We start from the raw sequence: 16,806 nt of genomic DNA, 5'->3' as shown, positions 1-16,806 counted from the left end.
TATGTCACAGTATAGAGATTCCTTGAGATGTCAGAGAAAAAGAAGAATAGAAGGAGGAGGTAGAAGAAGAAGAATTTTTCGAAAATAAACTAAAAGATTTTGAAGAAATTTTGAAAAATTGAAGAATGATTTTCGAAAATTAAAATTGGGAAAGAAATAAAGTGATTTTTGAAACAGATTTTAAAATTAGAAATAAAAAAGATATGATTGAAAACTATTTTGAAAAAGATGTGATTAAAAAGATATGATTGAAAAATAATTTAAAAAGATTTGATTTTTAAAATTAATGACTTGGCTATCAAGAAATTTAAAAGATATGATTTAGACATTAAACCTTTCTCAACAGAAAAGGCAACATACTTGAAATGTTGAATCAAATCATTAATTGTTAGCAAGTATTTTTGAAAAATGGAAAGAAATTGATTTTGAAAATATATGATTGAAAATATATGATTTGAAAAAGATTTGATTTTGAAAAATTATGAAAACTTGAAAAAAAATTTGAATTAAAAACAAAATCTTCCCTCTTGTGCCATCCTGGCATTAAACGCCCAGAATGGTATCCATTCTGGCGTTTAACGCCCAAAATGCTACCCTTTTGGGCGTTAAACGCCCAGCCAGGTGCCCTGGCTGGCATTTAAACGCTAGTTTTCCTTCCTCACTGGGCATTTTGAACGCCCGGCTTTTTTTGTGTAATTCCTATGCTGTATATTCTGAATCTTCAATTCTCTGTATTATTAACTTGAAAAGACACAATTTAAATTTTTTTTTTATTTTTAATGATGAGGAATAATCAAAATGCAACTAAGATCAAATAAACAATGCATCCAAGACACCAAACTTAGAAGTTTGTATACTATTGACACTAACAAATTGAGAATGCATATGAGAATCAACAAAACATTTCAAGACAAGAGAATTTAAAGATCAGAGCAAGGAAATCATCAAGAACAACTTGAAGATCAATGAAGAACATAATGCATTTAATTTTCAAAAATTATAAGAATAAGGAGATGCAATTGACACCAAACTTAAAATAAGACACTAGACTCAAACAAGAAACATAAAAATATTTTTGATTTTATGATTTTATAAATTTTTTTGTGCTTTTTCGAAAATTATATGGAGAAGTAAAATAAAGGATTCAAAATTCTTAATGAGAATTCCAGGAATCATGCAATGTTAGTCTAAAGCTGCAGTCTAAAAAGATTAGACATGGCTAGCCAAGCTTCAGCAGGACATTACATTCAAGAGCTAAATTAATGAGAATCAATCAGCTTTTGTGATGATAAGAACATCACCTTGAAACTCTAGAATTCATTCTTAAGAACTCTGAAGAAAAATACCTAATCTAAGCAACAAGATGAACCGTCAGTTGTCCAAACTCGAACAATCCCCGGCAACGGCGCCAAAAACTTGGTGCACGAAATTGTGATCATCAATGGCGCCATCAACATGGTACGCTCAATTGCAATCTCAACTCTTTATCACAACTTCTCACAACTAACCAGCAAGTGCACTGGGTCGTCCAAGTAATAAACCTTACGTGAGTAAGGGTCGATCCCACGGAGATTGTTGGTATGAAGCAAGCTATGGTCATCTTGTAAATCTCAGTCAGGCGGATTCAAATGGTTATGGAGGATTGATATTAAAAGATGAATAAAACATAAAATAAAGATAGAGATACTTATGTAATTCATTGGTGAGAATTTTAGATAAGCGTATGGAGATGCTTTGTCCCTTCCGTCTCTCTGCTTTCCTACTGTCTTCATCCAATCCTTCTTACTCCTCTCCATGGCAAGCTGTATGTTGGGCATCACCGTTGTCAATGGCTACAGTCTCATTCTCTCAGTGAAAATGTTCAACGCGCTCTGTCACATCATGGCTATTCATCTGTCGGTTCTCGATCATGTCGGAATAGAATCCAGTGATTCTTTTGCGTCTGTCACTAACGCCCCACAATCGCGAGTTTAAAGCTTGTCACAGTCATTCAATCCCTGAATCCTACTCAGAATACCACAGACAAGGTTTAGACCTTCCGGATTCTCAAGAATGGCCGCCAATGGATTCTAGCTTATACCACGAAGATTCTGATTAAGGAATCCAAGAGATATCGACTCAATCTAAGGTAGAACGGAGGTGGTTGTCAGGCACACGTTCATAGGTGAGAATGATGATGAGTGTCACGGATCATCACATTCATCAAGTTGAGGAACAAGTGCTATCTTAGAATAAGAATAAGCTGAATTGAATAGAAGAACAATAGTAATTGCATTAATACTCGAGGTACAGCAGAGCTCCACACCTTAATTTATGGTTTGTAGAAACTCCACCGTTGAAAATACATAAGAACAAGGTCTAGGCATGGCCATGAGGCCAGCCCCATGATCTAAGATAGCATAAGACTACTCAAAGATAGCTACCCAGATGAAAATACAATAGTAAAAGGTCCTATTTATAGAGAACTAGTAGCCTAGGGTTTACAGAAATGAGTAAATGACGTATAAATCCACTTCCGGGCCCACTCGGTGTGTGCTTGGGCTGTGCATTGAAGCATTTTCGTGTAGAGACTTTTCTTAGAGTTAAACGCCAACTTTTGTGCCAGTTTGGGCGTTTAACTCCCACTTCTGTGCCAGTTCCGGCGTTAAACGTCGGGCAGTCTTGAGCTGATTTGGAACACTGGTTTGGGCCATCAAATCTCGGGCAAAGTATAAACTATTATATATTTTTGGAAAGCCCAGGATGTCTACTTTCCAACGCATTTGAGAGCGTGCCAATTGGGCTACTGTAGCTCCAGAAAATCCACTTCGAATGCAGGGAGGTCAGAATCCAACAGCATCTGCAGTCCTCTTTCAGCCTCTAGATCAGATTTTTGCTCAGGTCCCTCAGTTTCAGCCAGAAAATACCTGAAATCACAGAAAAATACACAAACTCATAGTAAAGTCTAGAAAAGTGAATTTTAAATAAAAACTAATAAAAATATAATAAAAACTAACTAAGACATACTAAAAACATACTAAAAACAATGCCAAAAAGCGTATAAATTATCCGCTCATCACACATGTCAAAGAAACCAAAGATAGTTCCGATTAATATGATCCCTTTTTCAACTTGAACCATCAAGCGAATTTCGAAGGGCTTAGACACCACTTCATGTCTCTAATGCCCGGATAACATGTGAAAAGTACGGTAAATTCTTTGCCTATTGCGTTAAAATTCATGATTTTTCTAAAGACTATAATACTGCATGTCTTGTAAATTTTCTTCCTGTACGTGGTCAACACACATTGCATGATTCTCAACAACATGAAATGTCCCCGATTTGAGAAAGATATATACTGTGTGCCGACGAATATTGTGGTAAGCCAAATTTTTTATTCCCTGCTGTTTGAATGTGTATCACGTTTTATTCAGTACATGAATTGTGTTCGGTTCAGTGGTGTTGGTCATTTTCGTTCACTTGATTGTTTGTGTCTTATGTTATGTCCTTTTGCATGCAAAAAATATTTTTCTTGATGATTAAATGTGTATCACATTTTATTCAGTACATGAATTGTGTTCGGTTCAGTGGTGTTTGTCATTTTCGTTCACTTGATTGTTACTGTCTTCAGTTATGTCCTTTTATTTAGCACATAAATGGTCTTTTACTGGTTCTTTTGTGATTTAAATGAGGTTTGTTTTTCATATGTTTATGTTGGGAAACCATGGTGAGGATTACATTGATCCAGAGACCAAGAAGGCCTACCAGTTCGATGTCGATTGATATGCACACCAATACCAGTTTCTTGACAAAGGAAAACTCGCATCGCATCAACTTGTAAGTCATGATTTCTAAACCTTCTTTGATAATTCTCTCATTTGCTATTGTTTGGACTAAGATATTCTATCATTTTGCCAAACTTCAGCTGTTTGTGCCGATTTGCAATGGAGGGCACTGGTGGTTGTGGATTGCCGATGTCCGAAAAAAGGAATTTTATGTGCTTGACCATATGAACAAGAAGAAGAATGAAATACCTGATTTGAGGATTAAACGGAACACATTTGTTGTAAGTTGTTTAAATGTTTCCCTTGTTGATTCAATATTTATGACGTTCTATTCAAGTCATGATTGGTATTCGGTTCAGTGAAGTTTCTGATTTTGATTCACCTAATTTTAAGTCACTGTTTTTATCACTTTCAGGGATTAATAATATCCCAAATGAGATGGAGGACGGAGATGGAGAAGAAGCAGAATATATCAGGCTGAATGGTCAATGTACAAGGTAAAAATCTTTCTCTTCTATAGTGCTATTTTTAATGTGTTTTATCTTGTATACTTTTAATCATATTTTACTTAAATTCTTACTTAGTTATGATTGTGTGATATACGTCATGAAATGGCTTGAAACAATTGATCATCAAAAGATGAAAACGGGGAAGAGGTATCATTATAAAGCTTGAACACAAGTAAATAGTTTCTAAATTAATAAAATTCTTTCATTTCTTATGTAACTAATTCCTTTCAATTGAAATGTAAGAAGAGATTGATGCTTTCAGGCTTGAATATGGTCCAAATATGCTATTGCACAAACTGAACAAAATAAGAGACCAAGTGATTCGGGCATGTGAAGCAATAAGACTCCCAAAGCCATCTGCTGCCCTCTCCAGTCCTTTTTGTAAATTCACGTCTGAGGATATATATAGTAGTAAATAGGATATACTTTGTTTGACTAGTTGTAATTAACACTATTTTGTTTAAAAAAGCACACACTGCTTCTTTCAATATCTATATCTGAATATTAATGTAAATCTTAATGTATATATCTAATGTTAATGTTAATGTATTTATCTAATGTTAATATTTATATCTGATTCAAGATGTATATATCTGTTGGAACTGTCTGGCTGTTGTTTTATTCTAGGTTCACATTAAATGGAATCAGGGTCTTTATCAAACATTAGGAGTCCCAAATAAACAAATGAACCGAAACTAATACACAAAGCGAACTGAAAAAGTGCATATATCAATATAGCAGAGAGATCATTTGAAAAAATGTATATATCAGTATTAAGTTTCAGAAACACCTGAAATCTCTGACATAGTACAATAAATTGACTATTCAATAAACAAAAAAAGTGACTATTGAATAAAGAATTTCACAAAAGCTAATATAAAAAACAAAAAAAAGTGACTATTCAATAAAGACTAACAATAGTCAGAAATTAACCCTTCTATAACTTTAGTGAACCGAAATATGCTCATAGATGAAAAGAAATTTATGTTAATAAAAACTAAAACTCGTTTAATTCTCTCTGGGATAATTCATATTCAGTGAATTGTAAAAGCTCGAACTTGGCTGAATCGTTGGTCCGTCTAAAAGATTCAACAGCAAAAAGAGAAAATAAATCGTATATTAGCAAAATGCACAAATGAATGTTTGCCTAATCAAAAGCAAATCAATTTTACCTCGCTTGGAGCTAGCTTTTTCTTTTTCTTCGTGGTGTTTAAGATCTTTTTTTCCAGGTTTGATCCAAGTCTATTCTTGGGTCGGCCTCTTGTTCTGACACGTGGTGGGCTTTGAAGGTCGTTCATGTCACTTAACGTCGCTTCTTCGTGGGATAACGAACTTTTTCTTTGCTTCTCTCTTGATATTCTGTATCTCGGCCATGACATTGTCAAATGCCCAGTGTAGAATTCCAGTCAGCTCCTCAGACTCGAATGCAAATTCGTAGATATTGTGCCACCGAAACACCAAATTGTCGAATCTCTCACTTCTGGGCTTCAATAGAGGCTCGTCTTTGCTGCTCTTGATGTGTGTGTGCCTCCTCTTTATGTTCTTGCTCCAGTGCTCCAGTGTGTATTTTGGTGCCATGTTATCCACTAGCTCGAAGCTTAGGACGCTCAGGGAATGACGGCACAGTATGCCCGTTGACTTGAACAACAGGCACTGGCACGTTACCTCTCGTGATACTGCGTCGTATGTGACTAAAAACTTGTTGAATATGGAGTTGGAAACCTGCTCTATGACTTCGTATATTGTGAAACCTAGGGTGGAATGCATTGATCTTGTGATGCAGTTCACCTTTCCTTTGAATTGTCCTTGAACTTTCCTAAACTTCTCGTGGGTATACACGTGTTGAAACTGCGCCTCTATTGCTGATTTTGTTGCACACGGTATCACGGTGTGAAAATCTGTACTGTCGAATTCTCTCTCTGTGTGCTCTTTGCTTGCTAGGCAATTGTCATATTGCTTCACGAATTGACTCAGGGAGCTGTTGCATGTGATGAACTTATTAAAAAATACGTGCATGCTCTTGCTCTTTTGTGTGCTTCTCATCCCGACCTAGAAGTGGTGATCCAGGTAAACTGGAATCCATATATGCCGATTCTTGTACAACTCTGCAGAATGAACCGAACTGATTAGCTGAACTAAGTTGAAATATGTGCATGTTTTGACCCAAAAGGTAACATCATGAAACTAATTTGAATTAAACCTCGGTTACCCGAGATCCACTTGTTGCTTCTGAGGCTGTACTTTATGAGAAAATCGTTCCAGTTTCTGTCGAATGCATCTTTTGTGAATGATTTCCAAACGACGTGGCTCATCTCTTATTTCATTTCTTCTTGTCGCTTGTAGCCGTTTAGTTTGTTTGGGATCTTCTACATGATATGCCAGATGCACCAGCGATGAATTATTGTTGGCATGCACATCTCGATGGCCATTTGCATCGATGTGCATTGGTCGGTGAGAATGCCTTTTGGTGCGTTGGCTCCCATGAACAGAGCCAACACTCAAATATCCATTTGAATGATGGATGTCCTCGTTTTTCATTAGCGCGCATCTGAGAAGTGTCGACTGACCGCGGTGATTCACGCCCACAAAAGAACTAAAAACCAGATTATACCTACATAAATGCACACTTTCACAATGTGATGAACCGAAATGTGTGGATTTGGTGAACGTAAAGACTGAATTCGGATCAACCGAATATCTGTTTATGTTGTAGGTGGTGTCGAATGAAACCACACCTCCGAAATACTCCCATGAAGCCGTGCTTCTTGCGTCGGCCCATAATGCATGTTTGATGGAGTGATCACCTTCAAGGTTGAGCTCGAAAAAGAAATTTTGTTTCTTCTCTTTCATTCTTAGTAGGTACTTCCTGAAATCTTTGGCATCGTCTTGTTTGGAAACATTCCTTACTTCCCTTGTGATGTAATTCCAGTGACTGCCGGCTACTTGACGTGGCAAAAAAATCACTGATTAAAAGTTTATAGAGAAAACAGCATTGCAAGTATAGCTCTTAACCAATGAAGATTCTGCGTATCAATTTAAAAGAGTTGTCACGAAATTTAGAAATAAAAATACTGAGAGTATGAGTCCCAGGACGTCTCCCAACGAGTTGCAGAGAGAATGCTAATTTATTAATCAGGGGTTTTCAAGAGAGTTGAGTTGAATAATGAGCAATTAAATAGTTGTAAAATAAAAACTAAGAATGATTATTAATATTCTAAATAAAAGGCCTTGACTGGGGGAATGATCAATTGGAAGTTCTATCCTTGTTGGGATCTCTTAGGTGTCGTATTAAAATGGTTGTTGTTTTCACTTAGTCAACCTTTACTAAATAAAGGAAAGTCAAGTGATTGAGCTAACTCTTATTCACAAATCCTAGTCCTTTCCCTTAGGAAGGTCTAGCGTTAGTAAATACAGAACTAGCCAACAACTTCCAGTTTAATCTTCACTTAAGCCTTCCAACTCAAGTGTATCCTTTTAATCAACCCCCATGTCAAGTAGGGAATCTACTTCATTGACAAGAAGAAGACATGATAAAATAAATAAAATAGAGACTAAAAATTAATTAAAATAAAAATAATCCTCTGTATCAACAATCCATAAAAATAATCCAACTACTACTTTAAATACAAATTGAGAATGTGGAATAAATAAAAGAGCAAGGAAGGAAACAAACTGGAATAGTATCTTCAACGGAGGTGATGACTCTTTAATATCCAAAGCAAAAAGCAATAAACTATGAATGTAAACAGAACCTAGAGGAAGAGTAGTTCCTCTCTAGATTCAGATCTAAAATCCTAAAACTATCCTAATGAGAATGTGTTGATGTGTGTTGAGTCTATGCATGTTCCCTGGCTTTATTCTATGTTTCTAGGCCAAAAACTGGGTTAAAACTCGGCCCAAAATTGCCCCCAGCATTTTTTGTGAATTCTGCAGATCGCGCATGTCACGCGTACGCGTCGGTCACGCGTGCGCATCATTCGGCGATTTTCCTTGTCGCGCGTTCACATCGTTCACGCATGCGCGTCATTCATGCAGACTCCAATCCGCGCATACGTATCAGGCACGCACACGCATCACTGCGATTTTCTCCATTCCGCGCGCTCGCGTGAGCCACGCGCGCGCGTCAGTGCTCGCTGGTCATCTCCTTAGTTTCTTCTGTTCCTTCCATTTTTTGCAAGCTTCCTCTCCATTCTCTAAGTCATTCCTGTCCTGTAAAGCTTGAAACACTTAACACATAGATCACGGCATCGAATGGTACAAAGGAGAACTGAAATACACAAATTAAATATCTTTAGGAAGCAAGTTTTTAACCATAGAACAATCTTAGGAAGGGATTGTAAAATCATGCAGTTCATATGAATAAGTGGGTAAAGACTTGATAAAACCACTCAATTAAACACAAGATAAACCATAAAATAGTGATTTACTAACCTCCCCACACTTAGACATCAGCATGTCCTCATGCTTAGCTTAAGGAGATAAAATAAACAAGTAGGGAAAAGTAAGACTCATGCAATGCAATGCACCCTATGTATATGAATGCAACTATATGCTAAGATGATTTCGTCTACTTGGTTAACAGTAAATAAGTTCTTCAACACAAACATAAATCAAATTTCACTAATTATACAGTAAAGACAGGTAAACTTGTGAGAAGACAGCTCATGAAAGCAAGGAACATAGAACTAAGCATTGAACCCTTACTGATGGTGTATGTGCACTCTAATCACTCAAGTGTATAGGATAATCACTCTAATCTTCTCTAATCATGCTTTCTATATTTTGTTCTTCACCTAACTAGTCATCAAATAATTAATGTACCAATGCAAACATCATGATGTCTTTTTAAGGTTGTAATGGGGCTAAGGTAAAGGTGAGGATATATATATGGTTAAGTGAGCTATAAATTGAATCATTTGATTAACCTAAGCTCTTACGTATACATACTTTATAAACTTTTAAATTCACGCCTAGCTACCCAAAATTCTCACTTTTGTATTACATACTCATGCATCACCCTTTCTTTTATTTTTTTTATCACATATGCATTGATCTTTTTATTAACTTAACTTAGCATTGGGGCAATTTTGCCCCCTTATTTAATTACTTAATTACTTTGAATTTTTGAATTTTTTTTAAATATAAAAATAAACATAACATTATCAATGCACATGGATTTTTAATTTTTTTGGTTTTACATGAGTAGGTACCCAAATTCCCTTTATTTTATCATGACATATTCCTTTATTAACCCATGTTCCCAGGATCTTCCCATACTCAATTGATATACATTCTCTAACTTAAGCTAACCAATGATTCAATTGGGGTTTTTAATTATTTTTTCACTTGAGGTTAGTGATGTGGTAAAATATAGAACAAATGGGGATTTAAAAGGCTCAAAGTGGCTAACAAGGGTAATTTGAAAGGGTAGGCTATTTTGGGATAAGTGAGCTAAAATAATTAATGGCCTCAATCATATGCATGCATTTAAATACACTAACTATTTGACATATAGGACGGAACAAAATAGAGATTACAATCATTGAAAAGTAAACACACAAGAATAAATTTTTATGGTTAAATAATGTAACCATGTAATTAAGCTCAAATCTCACAGGTTGTGTGTTCTTTTAGCTTTCATTTTATGTTCCAAATACAACTTCAAACAAGTTTTAACAAAAAAGATTTTCTTTTAAATTAGTGAAATTTTTCAAAAATAGGGTCTTTAAAAAGAAACATATTACTTTTCAACCAAATAGCTCATGCTTGCAAATAACCTATCCTAATTAAAAGAAAAAAATAAATAAATATCCTATTTTATTGGTGTTAAGGAAGAGAAATTACCTCCGGAAGTCAGGTACTGACCGACCTCCCCACACTTAAAGCTTTGCACCATCCTCGGTGCCATCTGTCAGGAACAAAGGGGGGCTGGTTGCAATGTCTCCACAAGCATGACCATCATGGCTTCCTATGCTGGTAAAAGAAGTGGAGTCCGAATCTTCCTCGGGTGGGTGGTTACCAATAAGCAGCTCCTTGAGGTATGTAAATCGGCGCTTATTATGGTGCTCTCTTCACTTTCCTTGCCGGTCTAGCCGGTCCAATCTCTCAAGTATCTTGTGGAGCAGTTGGTTTGTTGGAGGTGCTTGTGATGTGGAAGGAGAAGAAATATTTCCGGCCGGATCTTCAGGCCAGCTAGTCGTGGCTGCTGGAGGTCTGATGTACTTCCCGTTAGGGACGTACTGATCATTCTGCGAAAGTATAGTCTTGGTATCCCCAGCTCCGTAGGAGACTCCGACTGCTGAGACTAGATCTGAAACCAAGGCAAGAAAAGGTAAGTTGCCCACAATTTGTAAGTGTCCCATAGAATTTCGGATGTGTCTTGGTAAATTGAGGTGCTGGTCTGTAAGGATACACTAGAGTAGAACAACCATGTCTGCGGTGAAGGAAGACTCGTGAGTGCTCGGAAAGACGTAGTGGGACATAATCTGTGCCCATACTCGAGCCTCCAAGGTCAGTGTTGAAGCCAATATTCCCTTAGGTCGGGATCGATGGTATCCATAGATCCATCTGCTGCCAGGTTGTGCTATAACTCTAACAATGGCATCCCAGTCAAATTTGTATGTCTAGTGTTGGACAAAGGCTTCTTGAAATGCATCCCAGTCAATTCCTTTTTTTGCTCATGAACCTATGACGCGGACGCGTCAGCGATGCTTGTGCATCGCGTGCTTTCCCCTCTCCCCTTTTTTTAATGAAGAATGCGAATGCATATGTAGACTAAGTGCAGAGGTTATAAGAAGAGTCATTAAGAAAAAAAAAGCAAAGTAGAAAATGAAAAAGTAAAATTAAGACTGAAACGGAACGATCATACCATGGTGGGTTGTCTCCCACCTAGCACTTCGCCTTTACGTCCTTAAGTTGGACGGTTTTTAGGCTCATTCTGCTTCTGTTGGTGGGTCTTCCAGGAGGAAGACCTCTAACTCCTTGTGATCCTTCATCTTCTCACCATGATAAAGCTTTAGGCGGTGTCCATTTACCTTAATGAATTTTGAGCTAGAAGGATGACGCGGGTGAAAAACTCCATATGGCTCTGCCTTTTCTACTCTATAGGGTCCTTCCCATCTTGATCGCAGTTTTCCTGGCATAAGCCTCAGTCTAGAGTTATAAAGAAGAACTAACTCCCCTGGTCTAAATTCTCTCCTTTTAATGTGCTTGTCATGGACGGCCTTCATCTTTTCCTTGTATCGCCTGAAGTTGTCATATGCTTCTAAGTGAAGGTTCTCTAATTCTGCTAGTTGCAACTTCCTTTCAGCACCAGCTTCCTTATAATTCATGTTTTATTCCTTTACAGCCCAGAAATCCTAGTGTTCCACTTCTACTGGAAGGTGGCAAGCCTTATCGTACACTAAGCGGAAGGGGCTCATCCCAATGGGTATCTTGTAGGCTGTTTGATATGCCCAGAGCGCATCTTGTAAACTGGCACTCCAGTCCTTCCTACGAGGCTTTACTATCTTCTCCAAAATGCGTTTAATCTCTCTGTTAGATACCTCTGCTTGCTCATTGGTCTGGGAATGATAAGTTGTTGCAACTTTGTGAACAATCCCATGCTTCTTCAGTAATCCTGTTAGTCTCCTGTTACAAAAGTGAGTGTGATAAACCATTATTTTATGATTTATATTGTGTTTAATTGAGTGGTTTTATCAAGTCTTTCACCCACTTATTCATATGATTAGCATGATATTACAAGTCCTTCCCAAAATTGTTCTATGATTGAAAACTTGCTTCCTAAAGATCTTTTAATTGTATATTTTTATTCTCCTTTATACCATTCGATGCCGTGATCTGTGTGTTAAGTGTTTCAAGCTTCATAGGGCAGGAATGGCTTAGAAAATGGAGAGGAAACTTGCAAAAATGGAAGGAATACAAGAAATTGAGGAGATGACCAGCGAGAAGCGACGCGGACGCATGACTCACACGTCTGCGCTAAATGGATAAAATCACAGCGACGCGAACGCGTGCCTCACGCGAGCACGTGGATTGGAATCTGTATGAGTGACGCGAACGCGTGGATGACATGCACGTGTGGCAAGGAAAAACGCTGGATGACGCGAATGCGTGGACGACGCAGTCGCGTGACGTGTGCGATCTGTAGAACTTACAGAAATTGCTGGCGTGGATTTTGGGCCGCGTTTTAACCCAGTTTTTGGTCCAGAAACGCAGATTAGAGCCAGGAAACATGCAGAGACTAGAGACGACTCTCATTCCGCATAATTTTAGTTTTAGTTTTTGAATCTAGAGAGAGAATTCTACCTCTTCCTCTAGGTTTTTCTTTTACACTCATAGTTTAAAATTTGATTATTTTGCTTTAGTTATTGAGAAGAGTCTACCTCCGGAACTGATTATTCTAGTTTGTTTTCTTTACCTTATTTACTCCTTTATATTTTCAATCCTTATTCAGAGTTACAATTTGGAAGCTTTTATGACTTGTTGAGATTTATTAATGCAAGAACTATTTTATTTTTAATTGATCTTTTGATTATTATTTATCATGTCTTCTTTTTATTCTCTCCTTATTTTAATGAAATCTATATTTATGATAATGGAGTAGTTCCCTAACTTGATTGGGAGCAGATTAAAAGGAGAACCTTGAGTTGGGATACTTAAGAGTTCAATTGTAATTGGTTCGTTGTCGGTTGGCTGGTTAGTCACTAACTCTAATCCTTCCCAAGGGAGAGGATTAGGACTTGTGAATAGAAGTTGACTTCCAATTACTTGACTTTTCCCTAAATTAGTGAGAGTAAACTAAGTAGAAACAACTACTAATTATTAATTGATCTTGAGAAAATTCCAACAAGGATAGAACTTCTGATTAATCTTCTCCCGGTCAAGGTTTTTATTTGAATTACATAAATTCTCTGATTTAATTTCCTGTTTATCAAACTCGAAAATATTTTGGAAAACCTCTGATTAATAAAATAGTACATCTTTCTGCAACTCGTTGGGAGATGACCTGGGACTCATACTCCCAGTAATCTTAGTCTTAAATTTGTGACAACTCTCTTTTTCTAAATTGACAAGTGGATTTTTGCTGGTTAAGAGCTTTACTTGCAACGCTGTTTTCCTTAATAATTCTTAATCTGCCAATTTCCACCACTGCCAGAGTGCCTTGATCGCTTACGATTGTTCATGGTGATCCAAAGCGACAGATAATATGGTTTCTAACAAAGGAAACAACAGTGTTAGCGTCATCAGTACGTGTAGGAATTGCTTCCACCCATTTAGAAACATAATCTACAGCTAACAGTATATAAAGGTATCCATTAGAGTTTGGAAATGGACCCATGAAGTCAATGCCCCAAACATAAAAAATTTCACAGAAAAGCATAATCTGTTGAGGCATCTCATCCTTCTTGGATATATTACCAAACCTTTGGCATGTGGAACAAGATTTACAAAAGGTAGCAGCATCTTTAAAAAGAGTAGGCCACCAGAATTCAAAGTCTAAAATTTTTCTAGCTGTTCGTTGAGGGCCAAAATGTCCTCCACTCTCAGAAGAGTGGAAAGCCTCTAAAATGGACTAGAATTCTGATTGGGGTACACACCTTCTAATTACCTGGTCAGCACCACACCTCTATAAATATGGATCATCCCATAAATAATATTTGAACTCGTTTTTCAGCTTGTCTCTTTGATGCTTAGAAAAATTGGGAGGGAAACTATGGCTAACCAGTTAATTAGCTACAGGTGCATACCAAGGAGCTACTTCAAATACTGCATGCAAGCTATCAAATGGAAAAGCATCATTGATAGGAGTGGAGTAATCCTTAATGTGCTCAAGGCAACTCAAGTGGTCTGCCACTAAATTCTGGTTACCACTCCTATCCTTAATTTCTATGTCAAATTCTTACAGCAACAGTACCAACGTATCAACCTTGATTTAGACTCTTTTTTTGCTAATAAATATTTTAGAGCTGCATGGTCCGAGTACACTACTACCTTAGTACCAAGTAAATAGGCTCGGAATTTATCCAGAGCAAAAATAATAGCAAGAAGTTCCTTTTCAGTAGTAGTGTAATTAGATTGAGCAGCGTCTAAGGTCTTAGATGCATAAGCTATTACGAAAGGATCCTTACCATCGCGCTGAGCTAGTGCCGCTCCTACTGCATGGTTGGAGGCATCACACATAATCTCAAAATGCTGGCTCCAGTCTGGTCCTCTCACAATTGGAGCTTGAGTCAGGACGATCTTTAGCTTATCAAATGCTTACATGCATTCCTCACTGAATTTAAACTCAATATCTTTCTGCAGTATCCTTGATAAAGGTAATGCTACCTTACTAAAATCCTTAATGAATCTCTTGTAGAAACCTGCATGGCCAAGGAACTAATGGACTTCCCTCACAGAGGAGGGGTAAAGTAAACTAGAAATGACATCTATCTTTGTTGGGTCTACAGAAATACCAGTATGAGAGACAACATGTCCTAAAACAATCCCTTGTTTTACCATAAAATGACACTTTTTAAAATTCAATACAAGTTTTGAACTAACACACCTGTTTAATACTTTGCCTAAATTATCCAAGCAAAGGCTAAAGGTATCATCATATACGCTAAAATCATCCATAAAAACCTCCGTACAGCTCTCAATGAGATCAGAGAAAAGACTCATCATGCACCTTTGGAAAGTGGCTGGTGCATTGCATAAGCCAAAGGGCATTCTCTTGTAAACATAAGTCCCAAATGGACATGTAAAAGTAGTTTTTTCCTGATCTTCAGGAGCTATATGAATTTGAAAATAGCCTGTATAACCATCTAAAAAGCAGTAATGGGATTTACCTGACAGGCGATCAAGCATTTGATCAAAAAATGGCAGGGGATAGTGATCCTTGTTCTCCATGGTCTTCTGCCTTTGATCAATAGAGTGTAGCAACTCGTCATTGGAAGAGGAAGGGGGTAAGTAATCTGAGGGGTCTGCTGTTGGTTGTTCTGTGGTGCTTGGGACTGCCTTTGGTGAGGTGCTCTGTAAGGATGGTTCTAGTTCTACTGTCTGTTGTTATTATTCCACCTCTGATTTCTATTTTTGTCTCTGCCTCCTCTATTATAGTTGTCCCTCCATCCCTGGTTGGAATTATCTTTCCAACCCTAGTTGGAGTTGTCCTGCCAACCTTGGTTAAAGTTTCCACCTTGGTTATAGTTGTTGCCTTGTTGATAGTATCCTTGATTCGGGCAGTCAAAGAAATTGTGAGTAGCTGCCAAGGTATTGTCCTCATATTGGAGATGTGGACATTCATCAGTGTAATGACTATAATCAGCACATATTCCGCATACTCTCTAAGGAACCAGTTGTTGACTACGTTGTGGTGAAGGAGGTTGAGACTGTTGCTGGCCCAGATGTATCTGCTTCAGTAGGTTGGTCATCTCACATATTGATTGTGTGAGAGCAGTATTCTCGCTGCTAGAGAAAACTTCTGCCACAGCCTTGGGGTGGTTATTCCTGTTGCACTTGTGAGTCTGAGCAGACTCAGCCAGGTCGGTGATCAGTTGCCATGCTTCATCTGTGGTCTTGTACTTTTTCAGAGAACCATTGCTTGTAGCATCTAATGTAGTCTTATCATGAGGCTTCATGCCTTGTGTGAAGTAGCCGATCAACACCAACTTGTCAATCATGTGGTGGGGGCATGCGTCTAGGAGATTAGTGAAGCATTCCCAGTACTCGTAGAGAGTCTCTGATTTGCCTTGGATGATAATTGAAATCTCCTTCCTTAGTCTATCAGTGACTTTAGCTGGAAAGTATTTTTCTAGGAATTCCCTCCTGAGCATATCCCAGTTAGTGACAATTGCTTCAGGTTGAGTGTAGTACCACTCCCTCGCCTTTCCCTCAAGATAAAACGGGAAAGCAGCTAGCAGGATAGAAGTCTCAGATGCACCATTACACCTAACAGTCGAACAGGCTGTCTGAAAATCTCTGAGGTGCTTGAGAGGCTCTTGAGTAGGTAAGCTGTGAAACTTCGGCAATAAATTAATTAATGCAGTTTTCAGTTCAATATCTGCACCCAGATTTGGATTACACGCTCGGAAAGGTGGTAATGTAAAATTTGAAGCTCCTGCCTCCTGAAGAGTAATCCTCCTGGGAGCTGCCATGTCCTCAGCGTTCAAATCAACAGAATCAGTAGAAAGGGAGCCTGTTTCTTCCTTAAATGACATTTCAGATTCGTTCTCAGAAAGAACTAACCGATGCCGAGCCTGCCTTATACGTGAGATAGTTCTTTCAATTTCAGGATCAAATACGGGTAGGCTCAGATCAGGTAGCGAACGCGTCATTCAATGAAAGAAACATACAACTCATGGTAATAAAGTAAAATAAAATAAAGTGCAAATAAAATAAAAATCCAACCAATAAATTAGCACACTGTTGCGATTCCCCGGCAACGGCGCCAAAAATTAATGTGGCGGAAAAATCACCGATTAAAAGTTTATAGAGAAAACAGCGTTGCAAGTATAGCTCTTAACCAATGAAGATTCTGTGTATCAATTTA

General features: G+C 37.7%; 1 protein-coding gene across 1 annotated transcript; it reads right to left on the bottom strand.

The window, feature by feature from the left end:
* Nucleotides 1–5,573: 5,573 nt before the first annotated feature.
* Nucleotides 5,574–16,591, bottom strand: LOC112795041 (protein FAR1-RELATED SEQUENCE 6-like). The gene is made up of 4 exons (XM_025836996.1): nt 16,339–16,591; nt 6,484–7,237; nt 6,285–6,379; nt 5,574–6,211 (listed from the first exon to the last, which is right to left on the bottom strand). The coding sequence occupies exons 1-4, from the start codon at nt 16,589–16,591 to the stop codon at nt 5,574–5,576; spliced, it is 1,740 nt and encodes a 579-aa protein (XP_025692781.1).
* Between the last annotated feature and the right edge of the window lie 215 nt (nt 16,592–16,806).

Source organism: Arachis hypogaea, chromosome 4 (assembly GCF_003086295.3).
Source record: "Arachis hypogaea cultivar Tifrunner chromosome 4, arahy.Tifrunner.gnm2.J5K5, whole genome shotgun sequence".
In the NCBI taxonomy this organism is placed as follows: Eukaryota; Viridiplantae; Streptophyta; class Magnoliopsida; order Fabales; family Fabaceae; genus Arachis; species Arachis hypogaea.
The sequence above is the reverse complement of the archived record's forward strand: the minus strand, read 5'-3'. Positions and strand labels throughout refer to the sequence as shown.